This window comes from Mus caroli, chromosome 19, assembly GCF_900094665.2.
Source record: "Mus caroli chromosome 19, CAROLI_EIJ_v1.1, whole genome shotgun sequence".
NCBI classification, from domain to species: domain Eukaryota; kingdom Metazoa; phylum Chordata; class Mammalia; order Rodentia; family Muridae; genus Mus; species Mus caroli.
The window spans coordinates 30,867,487-30,887,821 of record NC_034588.1 but is presented as its reverse complement, the minus strand read 5'-3'; the positions used below and the strand labels follow the sequence as shown (position 1 = coordinate 30,887,821).

At 41.8% G+C, this 20,335-nt stretch overlaps 1 protein-coding gene across 3 annotated transcripts in view; it reads right to left on the bottom strand.

The window, feature by feature from the left end:
- Fas (Fas cell surface death receptor) overlaps positions 1 to 20,335 on the bottom strand; it is a 35,089-nt gene that overhangs the window by 13,514 nt on the left and 1,240 nt on the right. Inside the window, exons 1-2 of one of the 3 annotated variants that reach the window (XM_029472879.1) lie at positions 7,939 to 8,024; positions 4,980 to 5,139 (exon numbers count right to left, since the gene is read on the bottom strand). In XM_029472879.1, the coding sequence (XP_029328739.1) occupies positions 4,980 to 5,088 (109 nt within the window). In that variant the 5' untranslated portion in view covers positions 5,089 to 5,139; positions 7,939 to 8,024. Of the gene's footprint in view, positions 1 to 4,979; positions 5,140 to 5,858; positions 6,170 to 7,938; positions 8,093 to 20,335 lie in introns of those variants that run through there. The other 2 variants (XM_021151978.2, XM_021151977.1) reach the window with 2 other exon arrangements.

Here is a 20,335-nt window from a genome sequence, read left to right as displayed (position 1 = left end):
GAAGGAAGGGAAGAAGAAAGGAAAGAAGGGAAGAAGGAAGGAAGGGAAGAAGGAATGAAGGAAGGGAAGAAGGAAGGAAGGAAGGAAGGAAGGAAGGAAGGAAGGAAGGAAGGAAGGAAGGAAGGAAGGAAGGAATTGAATTTCTGGAGTCAGGGCAGTCTCCAAGTTAACATTAGGCAAAGTATGTAAGGATGATAATAAAGAATCTTAACATCAGGAGACGCTGTGTTAGGCTGATTATATGCAAATGCAATGTAAAAGACAGACAGCTATTTGGGGGGAAAAAATCACATCCAGAGCCAGCAGGAAGAGATACTCGCTTGCCCCTCACCACCTGTGGCACTCAGCAGCACACTCACTGCATCTCTCCTGGGCAGCACAGTAGAGCTGACCCACCATGTTGGGGTTACGGGTGAGGGAGAGTGTGCATGTGGGAGACCCAGTTCTGTCTCTTGTCTGCTGTGTGGTGGCTTCAACAAAGGAGAGATCCCCTCACCTCCCTTTTGCCCAGCCTCTGGTGGCAGGCTGAAGAGCTGGACCCCAACAGGATCACAAGAGAAGATCTGTCCCTGCCCTTTATCTGCTGCCGCCCTTGGGAGAGCCAGCCCTGCACCTTGCCTGGGCAACACAAGAGAGCTGGCCCTGGGTGTGGAAGATGCAGGTGAGCCTCCCGGCCCTAAGGGCATGAGTGGAGGAGAGCCAGTTCTACCTCCTGTCTGCTGAGTGGTGGCACGGATGAGGGAAAGACACCCTCTTCCCTTCCCTTGTCCATCACCATCTAAGGCAGACATGAGACCTCGCCCAGGATTATGAGAGCAGGAGAACTGGCCATATCCCTCACTAACAGCAACTCTTGGGAGAGCAGGCTATGCATCTCACCTGGCTAGCAGAGTACAGCTGAGCCAGGCCTGAGGGTGTGAGAACATGGGAGCTGTCAGGCTGACCAGCTCAGATACCTCTCGGACCCAGATCAGGGTCTTTGCATTGGCCCACCTCCACATCCATCCCACGGATGAACTGTTAGAGTACATGAAGGGGCTAGTCTTACAGACTCCAAACTACAGTATCTCCATGATACAGGGCAACAACAGGCTATCTGAGGAGTCACAGTGAGGTTTCAGTACTGACAGAGTAAGAGAAGCCAATCAAAGGCCTCATACCACACCAGTATGTCATTGGAACGAACTTTTGCAAAGAAAGAAATGTGGACAAGAGGGAATACTGTGGGATACATTGACACTACAGCTTCCACAAGAAGATTGCCTCTCAGGCCCTGGAGGTTACAAGGGTGGAGGGTAGAGATGAAGGAAGGGGGAGGGGAGTGGGATGCATGATAGGAAATTCACAAAGAACCAATAGAAAGTTAAAAGAAAAAAAAAAGCCAGGAAGCCTTCAATAAAAAGCCAAACAATATTCTTATAAAAGTAAGGTAGTTAAGCAGGATGGTGGTGGCTCACGCCTTTAATCAAGGCAGCCTGGTCTACAGATCCAGTTCCAGGACAACCAGTGCTACCCAAATAAACCCTGTCTCAAAAGAAAAAAATTATTAGGATAGTTAGCCACAGGAACATACGAGTAAAGGGTCAATTCAAGTGACCAGATGCACTTCTGTGAAAGGAAGGAGAGGCCAGATCATGGAGGTGGCTGTCCTTGGCCACTGAGATTACTGAATAAACTCACTGTGTTCTGATTCTCATTGTGTCTTTCAAAGTCCACAAAACCTGCTCATAGACAATGCAGTTTAAGGAAAAGAGCACTGGAAGTTTCTAGAAATATTGATCAAAATTGAAGTAGTTGTGAAATCTTTGATAGAGCACTTCATGTCTGTAAGCCCAAGTTTTTGTCACACAAATAATGAGGACTTCTCTGTCTTTATGGTCAGAACCATGCCCAGGCCACAGAATAAATATTCACAGTTTTTCTTCTCTCCCCTTTCAGTTTCTTTTCCAGGAACACAGGACTTCTTTTGTAGACAAAAACAAACCTCTAATAAATTTTGTTTACTGTTTGTTTGTTATTATCACGAACAATTTGAAATACCCATTCATCTTTTGCTTTGATTTATTAAAGTAAGTCATTCTTTTTCTATGATTAAGCATTATAGAGCAATGCCTCCTGAAAAGGTCACATATTTCACAAGCGTCTACTAAATGCCTGTTGCGTGCTAAGGGTGTTCTAGGAACTGAAGGAAGTCCCACTAGAAGTAAGACAAGAGATTAGCCTCCAGGGCATTCACCTTCTCAGGCAGAGATGCTAAGCAGCAGCCAGTGCAGCCAGTGCAGCCAGAAGCTGGGGTCAGTGAGTAATGGGCTCAGTGCAGCAAATGTACAGGGAAATGTAGCAAGATGCAGTAACTAGCAAATCTAGTCATTAACAGTGTAACTAACAATTAACTCTAGCCAGGAATACAAATGACAAACGCAGTCAAATCTGCTCCACATGGACACAGCAGCAAATGGAATCTATGCTGTGTTTCCTAGGGCACGGCTTGGTGAATTACCTCATAGGATTCCTGCTGACGAAGCACAATATTTACTTGATAAGTCAATGAGTAAAGTGAAAATATGGGTGACCTTTTGTAACCTTTTAGTAAACAGAAGCAAGTCTGCTTTTAAAAAGTAAAGCAAGAGAGTCTGGAGCAAAATTAAAATAGCGCCTCAGAGCCAGACAGCCCCACAGTAGTGCTTTGCAGGGGGACCAGAACAGAGGAGGCACTGCGCTTCCTGCAGGCGGCACGGCACTGCTGTTTAAGGGAACTGAAATATCTCAAGAGCTAGGTAGTAGAACATGCCTAGCGTTATATGGATACAATTAACCACAGGTTCTTTCCTCTAAAGTGCACAATCTAAATTTACAAAAATACAAAAAAATAAATGGTTATTTCCTTGAACATAAGGTTTCTAAATGTATCATTTTCTGATAGTAACACACACATATTTATTGCAGAAAATTTGGAAAAGCTAGGAAAATGTTAAAAGCTCCTACATAGCAGCTGCCTTGATATATTTATGGTCTAATTTTGTTGCATTTCTATGTATACAAATAAACCAAAATATATCATATATATGTATGTATATATATATATATATATATATATATATATATACATATACATGCATACATACATGTTTAGAAGCACCAGATAAGTGTGTGTGTATATACATACATACCTATATAGAAGTAACAGATAAGTGTGTGTGTACATACATACACACCTATATAGAAGTAACAGATAAGTGTGTGTGTATATACATACATGTATAGAAGCAACAGATAAGTGTGTATGTCTATACATACACAATACATACACATATAGAAGCAACAAATAAGTATGTATATATGTGTGTATATAATATAAGAAATGCACTGTTGGATTCATCCTACTGGATATCAAGATGTGATAAAGGCTTTTCAAGTATTAAATTTTTATTTATTTTTTAAAGTTTTGTATTTGTATACAGTGCATCTTAATCAGAAACATCATAAATGGGACCTCATGAAACTGAAAAGTTTCTTTAAGGCAAAGGACACTGTCAATTAGACAAAGCAGCAACTTACAGAATAGGAAAATATTTTTACCAACTCCACATCAGATAGAAGTCTAATATCCAAAACATATAAAGAAGTTAAGAAACTATCTATATAAACCTCCAAATAATCCAATTTCAAATGGGACACAGATCTAAACAGAGAATTATCAACACAGGAATCTCAAATGGTTGAGAAACACTTAAGTAAATGTTTACCATTCTTAGCCATCAGGGGAATACAAATTAAAACTACTTTGCGATTCCATCTTACATCCATCAGAATGGCTAAGATCAACAACACAAGTGAGAGCTCATGCTGGTGAGATGAGGAGCAAGGAGAACACTTTTCCATTGCTGGCGAAGTGCAAACTTGTACAGCCATACAGAAATCAATATGGCAGGTCTTCAGAAAATCGGGAATCAATCTACCTCAAGGTCCAGTTATACCACTCTTGCTCTACCCCAACAAAGCTCCATGCTATCACAAGGACACTTGCTCCAATATGTTCACTGAAGCTTTATTTGTAATAGCCAATAAACAACCTAGATGTCTATCAATAGAGAAATGGAAAGAGAAAGATGTGGTAGTGCACACAATGGAGTAGTGTACTCAGCTGTTAAAAATTTCTGGCTTGAAATCTGTGAGCAAATGGATGGAACTAGAAAAACATCCTGAGTGAGGTAACCCAGACCCAGAAAGACAAATATGGTATTTGTGCGAACACAATTATGTATTCACTTATAACTGAATATTAGCTATTAATTAAATGATAGTCAAGCTACAATTCACAGACCCAGAGACATTAGTTAAAGAGGAGGACTCTGGGGGGAGATTCATGGATCTCTCTGCAAAGGGGAAATAGAATATATTTTGCAGGTGGACTGGGATGGGTGGGGATGGGAGTGCGAGGTATCAGGTTGGAGATGGGGAGGGATGGAGGGAGAGAGTTTGGGGAGAGAGAGCTGGAATTGGTGGACATTTGGGGGAGATGTGGAGACCTAGTGTGATGGACTCTTCCTGGAATCGATGAGGGTGATTTGAGTGAGGACTCCAAGTAATGAAGGGTACAGAGTCAGAACTGGCCATCTTTTCTAGCCAGGCAAGGCATCCAGTGGTGGAACTGGGTTGCATCCGGTTGAATTGTTGCCTGACGGGGTCCTGTGCGAATTCCTAAACAACCCAGACTGATGCTAGAACAGAGGGTTGCTCTCCAAAAGCTGACGGGTGTGTGTGTGTGTGAGGGGGGGGGGGTGGTGGTGGTGGGGAGGGCACCATTGCTGAGGACAACATCCACCCAGCTCATTGAACATAGAGACGTCAAGCTGGTACCTGCATAGGGCCTTCATCCCTTCATCCTTACAGGTTAGTCTTTGTGGTGCAGGAAAGTACTCTGCAAGCTACTGAAAAGAAAACTGGACACCAACCGAACTACAAAGCTCTCAACTTACTTGTATCCTGCCTGCAAGATGTGCTGGGGCAATGGTGGCACAGAACTTGTGGAAGTGACCAGCCAATGTCTTGTTTAACTTGAAGCTCACTCCACGAGAGGGAGCCCATGCTTTACACTGTCTACATGGCCAGGAATCAGAGACTGGATAACTCAGAGACCTAAGGTAGAACCAAACAGAACAGGCAAAAAAAAGAAAGAAAGAGAGAGAGAGAGAGAGAGAGAGAGAGAGAGAGAGAGAGAGAGAAAGAAAGAGAGAGAGAAAGAAAGAAAGAAAAAAATTAATAAAATGATTTCCAACGATATTCTACTATACTCATAGATGGGTCCTTTGTCCAGTTGTCATCAGAGAGGCTTCCCCCCAGTTGCAGATGGGAGTGGGTATGGAGACTCACAGCCATATACTATGCAGAGAAAGAGTCTGAATTGGAGGTCTCCATTGTGTCGCTCCTCTCAGAGCTCTGGGAACCTCATGGAAGGGGGAAGGGAGGAAGACTGTAGGAGGCAGAGGCAGAGTTGGATACCAGGGGAACATGGCCTACTGAGTCAACGAAGCAGGGATCATATGGGCTCACAGAGACAGAGGAAGCAAGCACAGACCCTCCTGGGTCTGCCCCAGGTCTGCATATATGTCATGCCTGTTATCTTGGAGTTTTTATGGGATTCCTAACAGTGGAAGCGGGTGTATCTCTGACCCTCTTGCCTACTCTGCTTTCCTCCTGCTGGGTTGTCATGTTTGGTTGTTGTCTCTTGGAGGCCTGTTCTTTTCTGAAGGGAATAGGTGCAGCTGGTGGTGGGGAGGGAAGACAGGAAGTGTGGAGGGAGAGGACACTGGTTGGGATGATTGTAGAAAAGAAGAATCGATTTCCAATTTTAAAAATTGCTGTAAGCATACAGTGTATTTTAATCAATCAAAAGCACCAGTTCACAGATGGAATCACTGAAAAAGTCTACATTGTGTTTTCATTTTAAAGAGTCTCTCTATAAGTATGTCAATCGTTTGACATAGAGATAAGTTATAGTCTCTTCATTAAAGTTGCATCCACCCAAAGCATCCCCTGCAATTTCCATTTGGCTTCTTTACCCACCCCACCCTCTTCTCCCAATTCTCTTCTTTTTTGATGAAAAGAAAGTTGAATCACTCCAACAGGCTGAATTTCGGATGGTCTCCAAAATGCTCAGCCTAGTTTTCTTAAAAAAAAAAAAAAAAAAAAAAACTTGGTCATTTCCCAATATTTGCTATTCACTGGGTTGTTAATCATCAGTAATAAGTATTCTATGTTACTATCAATCAGATCATCAATGCTATAAACAAACTCGAAACTAACGTAACTCTTGGTAAATGTGAAATAATTCAGCCAGGGAGAAGGCAGGTGGAGAGAGCTGTGAGTGCGTGTGCAATGGCAGTTGGGATGCATTAGTGAAGAGACAGAGAAAAAACCGTTAACACAGCCAGAATGCCAGGTTGCAACTGCTAAAAGAAATCGTACAACTAAGGACTAAGTTAGAAAAATAAAATAAAGGCTGAGGCACTTAGAATCTGGTGAATATAAACTATCCCAGGCTTCTATTACTCCAGAATTTACAAGCCAAACCCTACCCTGTTGGGTATCAAACTGAAATGCCATATACATTAAATACTTGTAATCTTTAAGGCATTTCCAGATCAATTAATCCATTACTGTGTCAGCAAATAAAAACATCGCTGGGTTCTCCACCCATGTTCTCTTTTCCTTCTTAAATGTTTGCACCATTTACACCCCACAGTGGTGCGAGAGCATCCTCAGATCCAAACACCAGGCCTAAGACTCCCCTTTGAAATGCCAACAAGACAAAATTAGAGTAAAACAAAGCACACAGACAAAAGTCTTAGAAACCTTAGTATGCAAAACGCATTGCCTTTGTTTTAGTTTGTACTTTAAATGTTAAGCATGTGAAGTATAGTTTGTATCAAACTTTCAAAGTATAAACACAGATTTTAACTCATAAATTAGTTGTCTGTGACAAGTTAAAAGAAAAAAAAGTCAATGATTTCCAATTCCTGTTTGGAAAAGAGTAAGTGTTTAGGAGCTTAGGTATATGTGGGTTGTATTATAAGAAAAACTTTCCTGCTAGGCTTAGTAAAATTGTCTTTGTATATGCATGACCTTAACCTGCTTTGCACTTTGAGTACCACAAGCCTGAGATGCTAATGATAAAACTTACGGAAGCTTTTTGAAAGTCTATTGCCTGAGACCTATCAAACAAACCTATATGCCACTGAGCCGACTTCTTATCTGCCCAGTGCATCCAAGACAGATAATTGTATGTGACTGTGGTCAACCCAAAAGGTGGAAACTAAGTTTACAGAATTACGCTCCCCTTAGCCTCTCATTTCCTGATGCTTGAGAGAGTTCCAAACTGAAATTGATTTGCATTTCAAAACACTGATGTTTGAGAAACTGTTGGCTGCTGTTCACTGCTCTTCTGGTTCGTCTGGTTATTCAGCTGAAAAACGGAAATGTAGTTTTTGCAGGCTTCAGTGCCAGGCCAGAGAACGATAGAGTCAGACTGAAGAAAGGAGCTCTAACACATACCCCTGAGGTTACAAATCACTTGTTGAGGGAGCCCCTCAGATCCAAACACCAGGCATTTGAGATGCCTTAGGCTTTTTAATCCTCACAAATGAATTTTCCTTAGGTTGTGAGAAATAGAACTAAAGATGCACCTTCTTTCTCACTTCAGCTATGTACATCATCTGTAAATGATGTTCTTTTAGAAGCAGCCCAGACAAATATGATAAAGATGAAAGAAATGTGCTTGGAAAACAATTTTATAGTCCCCCTCCACCTTCTTTGTAATGCTCTACCCTATAGCGCAGCCAATAGCTGTATAATGGTCCAACACATTCTTTCATATAGGGCATCTCAATCCCTCACCCTGCTTCTCACGCTCATCTCTCGATGATTCCTGTGACCTACCAGGTTGGCATGGTTGGCAGCAAAATGGGCCCACTTGATATAATCCTTCCGAGCAGTTTTTGTCAGTTTCACGAACCCTCCTCCTCAACTTCAAACCCTCGGAGATGCTATCAGTATCTTCAGTATGGACACTTAACTGTGAGCCAGCAAGCACCTGTAAAAGAGAAGCAGAATAAGGACGTTAGTGATTTCTGAACCAAGCAACATGGGAAATACGTGTCAGGCTAAACCAAGGCATGCTGGTGGTTGCCAGGAGATGAGTACCCTGTGGCTTGGCAGGTTCAACCGCAGGTTTTTCTAGCCCACACTAGAAACACAGCGTGGACTCCACATAATTGTTCCATACATGGGTGGTGGAGGGGAGGTCTGAGAATCCATACTGCCTCCCAGGCTCCGACTCTTCATCTGAACAGTGGGTAGAAATATCCACTGTCTCACAGGTCTGTAGTGACGATTAAATAGAACCATGCATTCAAAGCTCTGAGCACAATGCATGGTAACTAGTAAGAATGTTTCCTGTGAGCAGTGGTATTTCTACTGTTACTACTGACATTAAGTCTCCACAACAAAAGAGAGGGGAAAACAAACCAAAGTAAACAGAGTTTGAAATCTAGTTCCTACCAAGAGTGACTGAATTTTCTGTGCCTTGATTTCTTCACCTGTTAATGAGATGAATATTTTCTCTCTTTACAGGTTAATCATGAAGCTATAAGGAGTCACTCAGATCAGACTTGATTCTTAGGCAGAGTATGCCTGTGCTTCCTTCTTGCTTCCCAGTCACAGAATCAATGTCTCACTGTTTCAAAGATACAATAAACTTCCCACTAAATCCTTAGAAATCTCTTTACCCTTGTGTGTGTGTAATATTTCTTTTCTTTATGGAGAACAAATCTTTAAATCTATGTCTAATTCTTTTCTCCTGAAGACATAAACCCACAATCCCAAATAAAATTATTTCCAATTTATCTTTGCTTAGGAAAATAAGAAGAAAAAAAAAGTACGAAAGCATGTAGAGGCAACAAGCTGCATGGTCCCTTTGTTAGGATTTCTCTAAGTACATTTTAGATCCTCTGTGGTATCCATATTTTCTTCTGGGACAGATGCATTTTAGGATGCATCTCTGACATCCAGATTTCAAATAGGGAAAAGTGAGACTAAAGTGTCAGGAAACATTGGACTTCTCTGGACTTTCTCACTAGAAAAAGGGACAGCTAGAATGTCTCTAAAGTTTTCCAGCTCTCAGTATAGTGCTCTTTGCCTGTACTCAGAGATGAATGAGCATAATGTAGAATAAGACTGACTTTCTGTACTTGTGTAAAGGACAAGAAGAAGTGCTACAAAGATGAGAAGAACTGAGCCTAAGAATGCCAGCACCGTGCCCAAAGTATTGTCAACTCAACCCAATAGACATTTGTTAAGCCACGTTCTGGTAACTATATATACAATCAATTACTGATGGGAAGAAGGTAAGTTCCCAAAGGCAGACTTGCACATAAATGTGTGCTTTATAGCAAGATAATATGCAGGGATGTTTCACACTTTATATTTGCATGTCCTTTTAGTTTTCCTTTTGTGGTGCTGGGAATTGAACTCAGGACCTCATGGAGTCTAGCAAGTTATCAGCCACCACGCTACACCCACAACCTATTGCTTTTAAAACACACTCAAATCTGTACTCTTTCCTTTAAGACATCTCTAACAGGGCAGCTTAAATAAACTATATTTATTATCATCAACTTCTCTTTTCAGAATGGCAGTTTCTGTCTCTTGCTTCCTCAGCAGCAATAGATAGGGTACTGGTCCAGTTGATGTTGGGTCTTCTTTCAGATTGAATAGCCATCAGCTATGGTGACAGAACTGGGGGGCACTAGGGAATAGTAATTTATTGGGAAATATACCCAACATGAATTGTTCAAATAAGAGAGGTTTTGCACAAAAGCTATTTAAATTCTTATGGCTCTGTACTCTATGGCTGTGTCAAAGTCCTGCTGGCCAATGAGAGATGAACTAAACCATTTGACATTCCAGAAATTGGCAACACATGGAAATAAACTAGATCTAGGAGGTGGCCCAGTTCGTAAAGTGTTTGGGAGGCAAGCATGAAGACCTGAGTTGGATGCTCCAGAACCCTCATAAAAAGCCATGTGCCAGCACTGGGGAAAAAGAGGGAGACAGGGAAATTCCTGGGAATGCAGTCAGGCCAACCTAGTGACTCAGCAAGCTCCAGAGACAGTGAAAAACTTCTTTCAAGAAAATAAGGTGAAGAATGATTGAGGTAAATGCCTAATGTTGACCTCCAAACTCCATACACAGACAGACAGACAGATACACACTCAAACCACACATACACACACACACTTATACATATACACACACAGACATGCACACACAAATACACACATGGGCAGATTATGGAGACTTGAGAAAGAGAGAAAAAGAAATCTCAAGTCAGAGAAATACCTCAAAGGCTAGGAGCATCGATCAATATTCTTTGGTGACAATGATCAAAACTGAGTCTAACCCATTGAGTGGAGGAGGAGTAACGATTCCTAGCAACAGCCACATTGGTTGAGGTAAGGAGTAAGTAAGGCTGGTGTCAGCAAAAATTGCTTCTCTTTCCTGTCAATTCTGGTTTTCCATAGAAACAAGAAAATGACACATTGAAATTCAAAGACAGGGCATTTATAGGGTTGATCCCCCAGTGTAGGGGAATGCCAGGACACGGAAGCAGAAGTGGGCAGGTTAGTGAACGGAGGTGGGGGTGGGATGGAGGGGGTTGGATAGGAAATGAGGAAAGGGGATAAAATTTGAAATGTAAATAAAGAAAATATCTAATAAAAATGAAAAAAAAGAAAAGTATTCATATATTCTATCTTTTGAAGCTTTCTAAAAGAAATGTTCCTCTCTTCTCTACTTCATTCTGCTTTAATTTTAAAGTCCTGAACTGGAAGTCAAACCTCATCCAGGGAAGCCTGGTAGTGCAGTGTTATAGCCCTAGTTACTCAGGCTGAGGCCACAAGTTCAAGTCTGCTGGTCTTCTAAGCAAGTTCCATCCAAGCCTAGCGATATAGGGAGACCATCTCAAAATAAAAAGATTGCTTTTGTTGTTGTTTATAAACGAGCTCAAGGGTGTCACACTGGAGAGTATCTGGCCAGCACAAAATGTCTGTATTTGTTTTGTTATGGCCTTATATTTCCTTTGGGCATTTTGGTTTTTGGTCTTGTTGGTGTTTTTGCTTATTTGTTTTGAATTTCATTTCTGTGTTTCTGTAGGAGTTTATTTGATGTTTGTTTGTTTGTTTGTTTGTTTGTTTGGAGAGAGAGAGAGAGAAATTGTAGAATTGGGTGGATAGGGAGATGGGGAAGGCCTGGGAGAGGTTGGGTGAGTGGAAACATGGTCAAAACATACTGTATTAAAGAGAGAATTTTTTAATTAAAAAAGAAGGCTATTAAGTTACAGAGCCTATGCTATATATGGGAGAATCGGTAGAGTCAAGCTGGGGCCTAGCTCTCTAAGGCTCCAGACCCACAAAGAGAATGAGAGTTTTGGCTCTCATAGTCACAGAGGGCATCTATATCTCCTGTGCTGCACTCACACACAGCCCTGGAACATCAGGGTTAGAAAGGAATCATGACATCTGCTCAGCTTCAAGCCAGATTTTAAAAAGGGATCTCCTTCAGGCTGGAGAGGGGTCCACAGTTAAAATACACACACTGTTTTCACAGAGGAACAGAGTTTGGCTCCCAGGAGCTAAGCCAGGCAGCTCACAACCCCTTGTAACTTCAGTACCAGGAGATCTGTAACCCTCTCTGGCCTCCATGGGCACCCACACTCACATATACATGTCCACGCACATACACACAATTATAAATAAATCATTATAAAGAGTATCTCCTTGAATCTTTCATTACCTACAGACTTTAATCTGTAGTCTACTCTTCACTCCTACAAATCAGAAGGTTTGTTTTTTTCTCTCTCCTTTTCTGAATGTCTTGCACCCATATGATGTGAGAGTATCCATCCTTATTTGCGTCCTGCCTGTGACACTTGCCCGGCCCTTTTCCGTTCATTCGCATGCACCACTTCTTCAGTTACAGTAAAGTACTCACGAGGAATCATTACTGACTTAGCTATAGTTAAAACTGAACACAACATTTGAGAAATGACTTTTCCAAAAGCCCAGATCTGAGAGTGCTTCACAAAGGATTCTAGTTCATCACTTCTGTTCCAAGTCTGCCCTGGGCTCTGATGCATGCTTGTAAGGATTTCCTTCATTGCTTTTGCTTCATTTAGGCACACTAGTAATTGTTTTTCCACAATTCTGGACGAAAGTCAGCATGCTAGTTTTATGAAGAACCTTCAAAACAAAAACATGCTTGGCAGAAGGGGGTATTTTTGAGAGGATTTCTCTCAGATCCAGAAGTTGGGCTCAAGAACCTAGTCTAGGGTGGGAAAATGTAGGCGAGCCACGAAAGTCAGAGATGTGACTGGTAGGGAGGGATGGGAGGCTTGCCTATTGACCGCAGTTTGCTGGTCCTCTCTCCAGGTGGAGCAGCATTTGTATGAACAGCCATGGCTATGTTGTAGTGTGTCTGGTAGAGTTGTGGATCTGGAACATAGATGCCTGAGTCTTCACATTTGTTGCCCTGGAATTCTCACAAGGAATGATTGTGGGTACCCGTTCCTGTTAACAGATTATGAGAAACAGATACCAGTGGGCGTTTTCTTGGCCTGAAGCCTAGTGGAGAAGTGCTTTTCAGAGCCACTCAAGTTATCAAACAGAAGACATGGTAGAGGAATGAGCACACCCAGGAGGACCAGCCCCTGTGCCATGGCACGCTCTAGGACGAGCTCACCACATCTTCCCATGACATGTCAGCACTCAAGAAGTAACAAGCCAGTGAAAAGCCCAGTGACACCCAGGTGACTTAAAGACCCGAACCTTCTGGTAAATATGGCTGGTGCCTGGGGATAAGTAGGGCAAAGGATTTTAAGGGCTGAACTAGATTTGAGAGAGAGAGAGAGAGAGAGAGAGAGAGAGAGAGAGAGAGAAAGGAAGGAAGGAAGGAAGGAAGGAAGGAAGGAAGGAAGGAAGGAAGGAAGGAAGGAAAGAAAGAAAGAAAGAAAGAAAGAAANAGGAAGGAAGGAAAGAAAGAAAGAAAGAAAGAAAGAAAGAAAGAAAGAAAGAAAGAAAGAAAGAAAGAAAGAAAGAAAGAAAGAAAGAAAGAAGCTACTCCCCCCACTCAGGTTCAAAACAAACAGGAAAAGACTTTATTTTTTTAAGTGGAAGGGGAAAAAAAGGTTTTGGGTAGTGAAAATGTCAGCCCTGTAAATGGCAAGAATGAGTTGCTAGATGTCTGGCTCAGCCACACTCTTCCGCACTGTTCTGACACCAGCATAGACTGAAGACAGACTTCAGTGACACAGTGTCTCTGTAGTGACACAGTGAAGCATTGTCTCCATTTTAATCAGTAAAATCTTACTCCTAGTCAAAGCCACAAGAGCATCTTTTTCAGTAAGACGATAGTGCACAGTTACTACAGAAAAACACGGCTATGCTATTGGTCTAGAAGTTGAGGAATTTGGAAAGAAGGAGGAGGAGGAAGGGGAGGAGGAGGAGGACGAGGACGAGGACGAGGAGGACGAGGAGGACGAGGACGAGGAGGACGAGGAGGACGAGGACGAGGACGAGGAGGACAAGGAGGACAAGGACGAGGAGGGGAGAATATGTCTGACCCAGCCATAGCAAAGTACATTTATAATTTCAGATCCTGGGGAGTTTGAAGCAGGAGGATTGCCAGTTTGATGCTAGACTGGTTCCTACATGCAGAGATACTGTCTCAAGAGAGGAGAGGGAGAAACAAAACAAAACAAAGATAAAACAAAATAAAGACAAGAATTTCTTTTTAAAAATTCATCAAAATGTGAATGATGCTGGTTGCTCAGAGTATGAATTCACTGTACAACAAATGAAAAGAGGCAACTTTGGGGGCTGCAAGACTGTATGAAGTCTGAAGTTCTGCAAAGGTTTCTGGTTTGTGTTCAGGGATAAGATTAGGAACTTTGAGATAACAGTAGTAAATCTGAAACAGGAACCACCTAATGTCTCAGAGAAGAAAAAAGTTTGTGTTTGAGTGATTAGCACTTGATCTTTCATGAACATTTGTGGTTTTTTGTTTTTGGGTTTTTTTTGTCATTTGGTTTTGATGGCAGTCCTATCAGCTTGCTGAATTAAGGATCACAAATACAATCCCTTTTTAGTTGATTTTCTCCGCTTGACTTTGTGTGGTCAGAGCTATCTATTTCCCCTGGTGCTCTGAGTCCAGCTCTACCATCTCTGGTCCTACCAGATTTGCTTCATCATGATGGAAAGTCTGTCTTCTTTAAGCAAACTGGACAAAAAGTACAGGGTCCGTTTAAAGTTATACGGGAAAGAACTGTTGACTGAATAGAAAGCTCTGTCACATTATTCACTACAAACTTTATAAACTTGCGACTGCAGTTTATGGTGGGCGGTCTTTCTGATGTGTCTCTGGACATCATTTCTACAGAATACTTGCGATAAAAAATATGCTGTGCCTTCTTACCCATGTCCTGACAAGTCCTTCCGGTTATCAATGAGACAGCAAAATAAAGTCACTTAGTTGACACTCAGTACTTCTTTAGAACTGGGAATAAAGAAATATGTTTGCTTTTATACCTGGAGAGAAGTGTGGATTGACTGTCTTCTGTGAATCGGGTTTTTGTTTGTTCCTTTGTTTTGTGTGTGTGTGTGTGTGTGTGTGTGTGTGTGTGTGTGTGTTTTAATAACTAGGAGGAAAAAGACAAATCTAATGATGCAGTGTTCTTAGTTTCCTCCCGGGAAAGAATTGGAGAAGATTCTTTTTTTTTTTTCCCCACTCACATTTTAGAAAGTTTGCTTTCAAATCTACAACTTGAAAGTGGACATTTTTAACTCCAAAGTTCAAATAGATGAGTGAAAACATAGGTTCTAGGGTAAATTGTGTCCCTTTCAAATTGGGTTGTCTGTCTTCCAGATTATCCCATCAGCATGCATTTTAAATAAGCTAGAAGCATTCCTTTTTATCTTACTACACTCGCAAATTATGGCCGCAAGAACACTTACATAATAAGGTGAAGTTTTCAAAGTATGCTGCAAATGGAAAACAGCATTATGGACACTTTAAAAGCAAACTTCCTAAAACTGCTCTCAGAAACCCAGATAGATGTCAGAATTATTGGGTAATACACAAAAGCTCTAACAAATACCAGAATCATACATGGTGCATTTTGGTAAAAATGCTTGAGCTCTAGCAGTGATTCAGAGAGTCAGGATAACTAAATAGGAGTGGACTTTGTTGAGCTGGGCTGCCACACCTGGAACTGGGGGCCAGATCGGACTAAGCCATAGGGGAACAGCCCTGTGTGCTACACTAGCCCTGATGTGTTTTCCAACATAGATCAAAAACACTTACCATTTAAATGGTTCCAACTAACAATAATAGTAAGTGTATAAATAAATTCATATCTATGTATTTTACATAGCACATTATGTGTGTTAAACAAAACAGTTTCAAATAATGTACAGCCTATTTCTTTGAAAAAATTTACACACACACACACACACACACACACACCATGTGGGGCCCAGGGACCCATCTGCATTGTTTTATGTGCTTTATGCCTCATGGCTGGGACCACAGTGGATTCTCCCCCCAGACCCTTATTGTAAGCTAATCCATCTACAGACCCTATCTTTATGAAAGGTGTCACATGTAGTATAGAACCCATCTTTATGGAAGATGTCATATGTTTTTCATAAGGAACTTTCTGTGTAGTCATGTCTTAAGCTTTGTTGTGTACACAGGACTGAGTTAATTATCACCAGGAAAGTTTTCACCCAATTTTGCCATGCTTAAATGTGCCTAAAATAAACATCTCAGGGTCAGACTCCCAAAGTAGGAACCAACACCGGCTACTTAGCTGTGTTGAACTGAACTGCCTTCTTACCTCCTGGTGATCATACTCTGCTATGGTCACAGAGACTGCCCCTTCCAAGCATCTGCACTGAGTGGGGTTTGGACAATTGCTTGAACAAATTGTGGTTGCTGCTTCTAAATTCTCATGACTGTGGGGTGATGGGGCTGTGTACATGGAGGAGCAGTGGTTAGAGAAGATGGCCAGTCATTTCCTTCCTAAAAAAGAAAGATTGCTCGATTTTACAACTATCAACTTCGTACTTGCATAGCAGCAGTTTTTGAGATGGACCCAGCTCCCAAGCCCCCTCTCCTATTTGACAGCAATGATTTTGGGGGGTGGGGTGGATACTGGTAGGTAATTAAGTGGGTTTTCTTTCTGCTTTTATGAGTTATACAAACACACTTTTGTGCTCCCACAGCAAAAATAAAACAAGACTACAGGCAGTGGTACTTACATGAATGTGCATGTGTCATGTGTGCCTGTATGCATGCATGCATGTGTGTCTGTGAGTGTATCTGCATTAGTGGAGGTCCAAGCTGCAAGACAGCTCTCTTTCACACCATGTGGGGCCAGCTTTGGTTGGAAGGTTTGCCAGCAAGCACTTCTATTCACTGCTTTCTTTTTTGTGGAATTGACTGAGTTGTTTGTTTGCTTGTTTGAGCTGGGATCAAATTCAGGCCTGGTACATGCTAGGTAAACACTACCACCGAGGTACTTCTTACACCCAAAACATTTTCTTATAAAATATAAAATTAATAAATAAAATTATGCTAATTCAAGGTCATTTAATAAATACCCTCTCTGTAAAATATCAAGTAAAAACCGTGAGGTGATCATTACCTTAAGAACCATAAGCCGGTTACCATATATATTGAGTGTCAGAGAACAGAGCATACATCACGCTGATTAAACTTACAATTATGTACCTGTGTGGATAAGGCTCAGAAGCTGTAAGTAAAATTTTTAGATGTTCCCATAAGGCTGATTTTTTTTAAAAAATGACTTTATTTTTCAGAATTTATGTTTAATTTCACTCTGGGCAATTTTTAAATATTTACTTATTCAAAAAGAAGAAGAGATGGATTCACTATCTTAAACCTGGTTCCAAGATCATTTTTATTGCATGATTTCATTGCATCTTTAAATCCCATGCTGTTTGTTTCTCTTTAGTAAGTGCTCTCTGGTACCTCGTATAAAACATGTGCTTAGTGAGGGACTTTTAGAACCAAGAGAATTCACCCAAAGCACATAAGTTAGAAGGGGCTTTTGCAGGGGGATTTCCTTCTTCAAGTTTCTAATTATCTCTGAAAAACAGTGATTCTTTCCAGCCGGCAACCGGATTGTGGTGATTGGCCTCTCCACTGAGCATGCTGGAGTCCCCAGCCTCTGATACACTGGCAGCTCTCACCCCGAGACTATTCGCTCTCCAAGAGCTTACTAAGAAGTAGTACCAGGCTCTGGTTGTCAGTTCTTTATCACCTTTGACCTTCCTGTAATCTCAGTGTCAGAAGAAAAAGAAAAATCGTACATTAAAGTCTCCATTGGCTCTAAAGGCAATAATTCTGTCTATTGTAAACAGCAGTAGTATTTGGCGAGGGATGCTGACGGCCTCCAGACATCAACTTATTTCTTGCTTCTCAGTCTTGCTATGATTTTAAAACTTGGGTTTTGGGCTGAGAAGATGGCTTAGTTAGAAAAAAAAAAATCCAATGCGTCAGAACCCACAAAACTTGGATTTTCTACACTTGTTAATGCTTTAATTTATATTTAATCTCCTTATTGTATTCATAAAACTTTCGTGTCCCTTCTGGGATAAATAAAGCCCTTTCAAAAATCAAAAAACATTTCATGTTTCTAGAGTTGTTTTAAAGAAAATGATTGAAGTGAAAATTCAACAGCTGTCTCTGCCAACCTTTCAAAACGAACCAAAATACCCACAGCTGTGGGATTCTTCTGCTTGCTCTCTAAATCACCTCTCATCTTCTTCAGCCATTTTTAACATCTGCTCTAAGAAATATGAGGAAAGCCGCTGTCTGGTGTGTGATTGGGTGCCATCCCTAAAAACTGCAGGGTAAACCTTCTAATGACCACTTCATAATACACACACAGAGGCATACACACACAGAAACATACACATACACTACACACTCAGATACCCACACACACACACTACACACATACACACAGAGACGTACTACACACACACACACAAAACACACATACACACTATACACAGAGACACACTACACACACACACACACACAGAGACACACTACACACACACATGCTACAACGGAGGAAGCCATACTACATGTGGAGTCATATTTTAGGAGAGACTCGAGGTAACACAATGCTAGAAAAATGGAGGCATGGTGTTGGGCAAGTCCAGGTTCTGAGTAAGAATACTTCTGCGTCTCATGGGAGGGATGCAAGGTACTATAGCATGCCGCAAGGATTATGGAGGTGACAGGATCATTATTACAATTTTACTTGTCTGACTTTATAATACTGTCTAGTAAACTTTAATTTCCTAGGCCATAAATCATAAATATAACAAATTATACTTAATTTTAACATTTATGTACTGATATGTGTGTAAAACTTTACATGTGCATGCGTGTATGAGTGTGTCTTCTTTTAGAAAGGCTGTTTCCTGGGTGCTTGAGGCACACATCCTGTGGTAAAGACACAGCTACCCCTAAGCTGAGCATAGCTCCAGGCCTTTTGCCTCCTGTTACTTCATTAATGTTATTCTAAGAGCCTAGAGCTTTTCCAGGCCACCCACACTACAGTGAAGGAGTGGGGACTAGGAACTTTGCACTGAGGAGAGTCTCAAAATTTCCTAAAGACATTTCTAAAGGACAAATATTATGAATCGCTTCTTAAAGAACCAAAAGGAATTTTTTCCACCCCTTCATAAGGTACCAAGTATAAGAGCCTTTACCATTCCAAACTCTTGGTATATTCTAGATATCAGATGCAAATCAGCAAACTGCTGTGTCCAAAAGAAACTCCAATTCCCCCCAAACTCCAAAAGACCGCTCAGCTGTCCAACTGTCTAGAAATGAGCTCTACCTGGCCTATAGGATTTCTGGAAATTAGATAAAAGCCAGCCAAAGGAGTCCATTGCCCTTATCTCTGGCAGAAGGGCCAGTATGTCAAAGTGTATGCCGGTATCACAAGTACTTGTTACACATTTCAAAGTTCATGCTAGCCAGCATCCTAGCCCTTCTCACCACCTCCCCTATCCTAAACTGCTCCCAGCTCATGGGCTTCCTCCCCATCAGTCACTCATAGGACTCCTAACCCAGCTCTTCTCACTGGGCCCCACCCCTGCTTCTCTCACTGATTTCTCTGTCGCCATCCCCCACTATTGTCCTTTTTAGCAAATATTTATGACCAGGCTCAGACTCCTGGCAGTGTTAAGTCTATTTCTTTCTCTCTGGTTTTCACTCTTTCAGATGCCTCTGGCTGTTCTTTCTCTCATGTCCACAATAAAAACCTCCCGCTTCACCACACTGTAGAGTGGTTAAGTCATGTCACAGTTTATATAGCTGGTGCCCAACAAGGGGCTCAGCTTCTCCTAAGCAAACCGAGCTTCTGATTTGACTCTCCTAAGGTATAGAATACTTGTTTCTTCTGTTTTCTGACATCTACCATGTCCAACTCCAAATATTTAGAGCCCTGCTTCTTCAGCGGCTTCTTATTTCTACCCATTTCCTCCTTGAAGCCTCCTTCTCTGTCTGTTGCTACAGAACTCATGCTGGTGTATCTATCAGACAGCTTCTCTCTCCCTACTGGGACCCCATCACATGAAAGAGATGCCTATCCTTTGTGATTTTGGACATTTCTCTCTGACAAGTGTCTCGGTCCACTTGGGGACACCCTGACCACTTGTGGATGACCAGAATTGAAATTCTTGTCACCAAGAGACTTGCCGGTTTCCTCTCTCTCACCCTGTTCTCCCTCCCATGTTCTGAGCTCCACCCTGGAGCTTGCTCTGTCTCGCTTGTCCATCTCCTCTCTCTGCTTCCAGCTGCCTCCTTAGCTCTGTCTCTCAGCTCCTTCCTGAAGCTTACTGTGTCTCTAAGGCTGTCTAACGGCTTGTCTCTCTTCTCCTTCCTCTAGGAGATGCTTGCTTGTATCTCTCCCTCATAGTGGCTCACTGGAACCTGCTATTTGAGACCTTCAGGTACCTCAGGCATTTCTGTATGCACCCCTGGGCCTCTTGTGGATGAGTGGAGATTAAGAGATTAGATTCCTCTCTCTGATGGTGTTTCCCTAAACCTCTTCCACTCCCTGTGACTGTGCTTCTAAAGGATATCTCCCTGCCTGCTCTTGCTCTCTCTCTCTTTCTCTCTTTCTCTCCTCTCTCCTCTCTCCTCTCTCCTCTCTCCTCTCTCCTCTCTCCTCTCT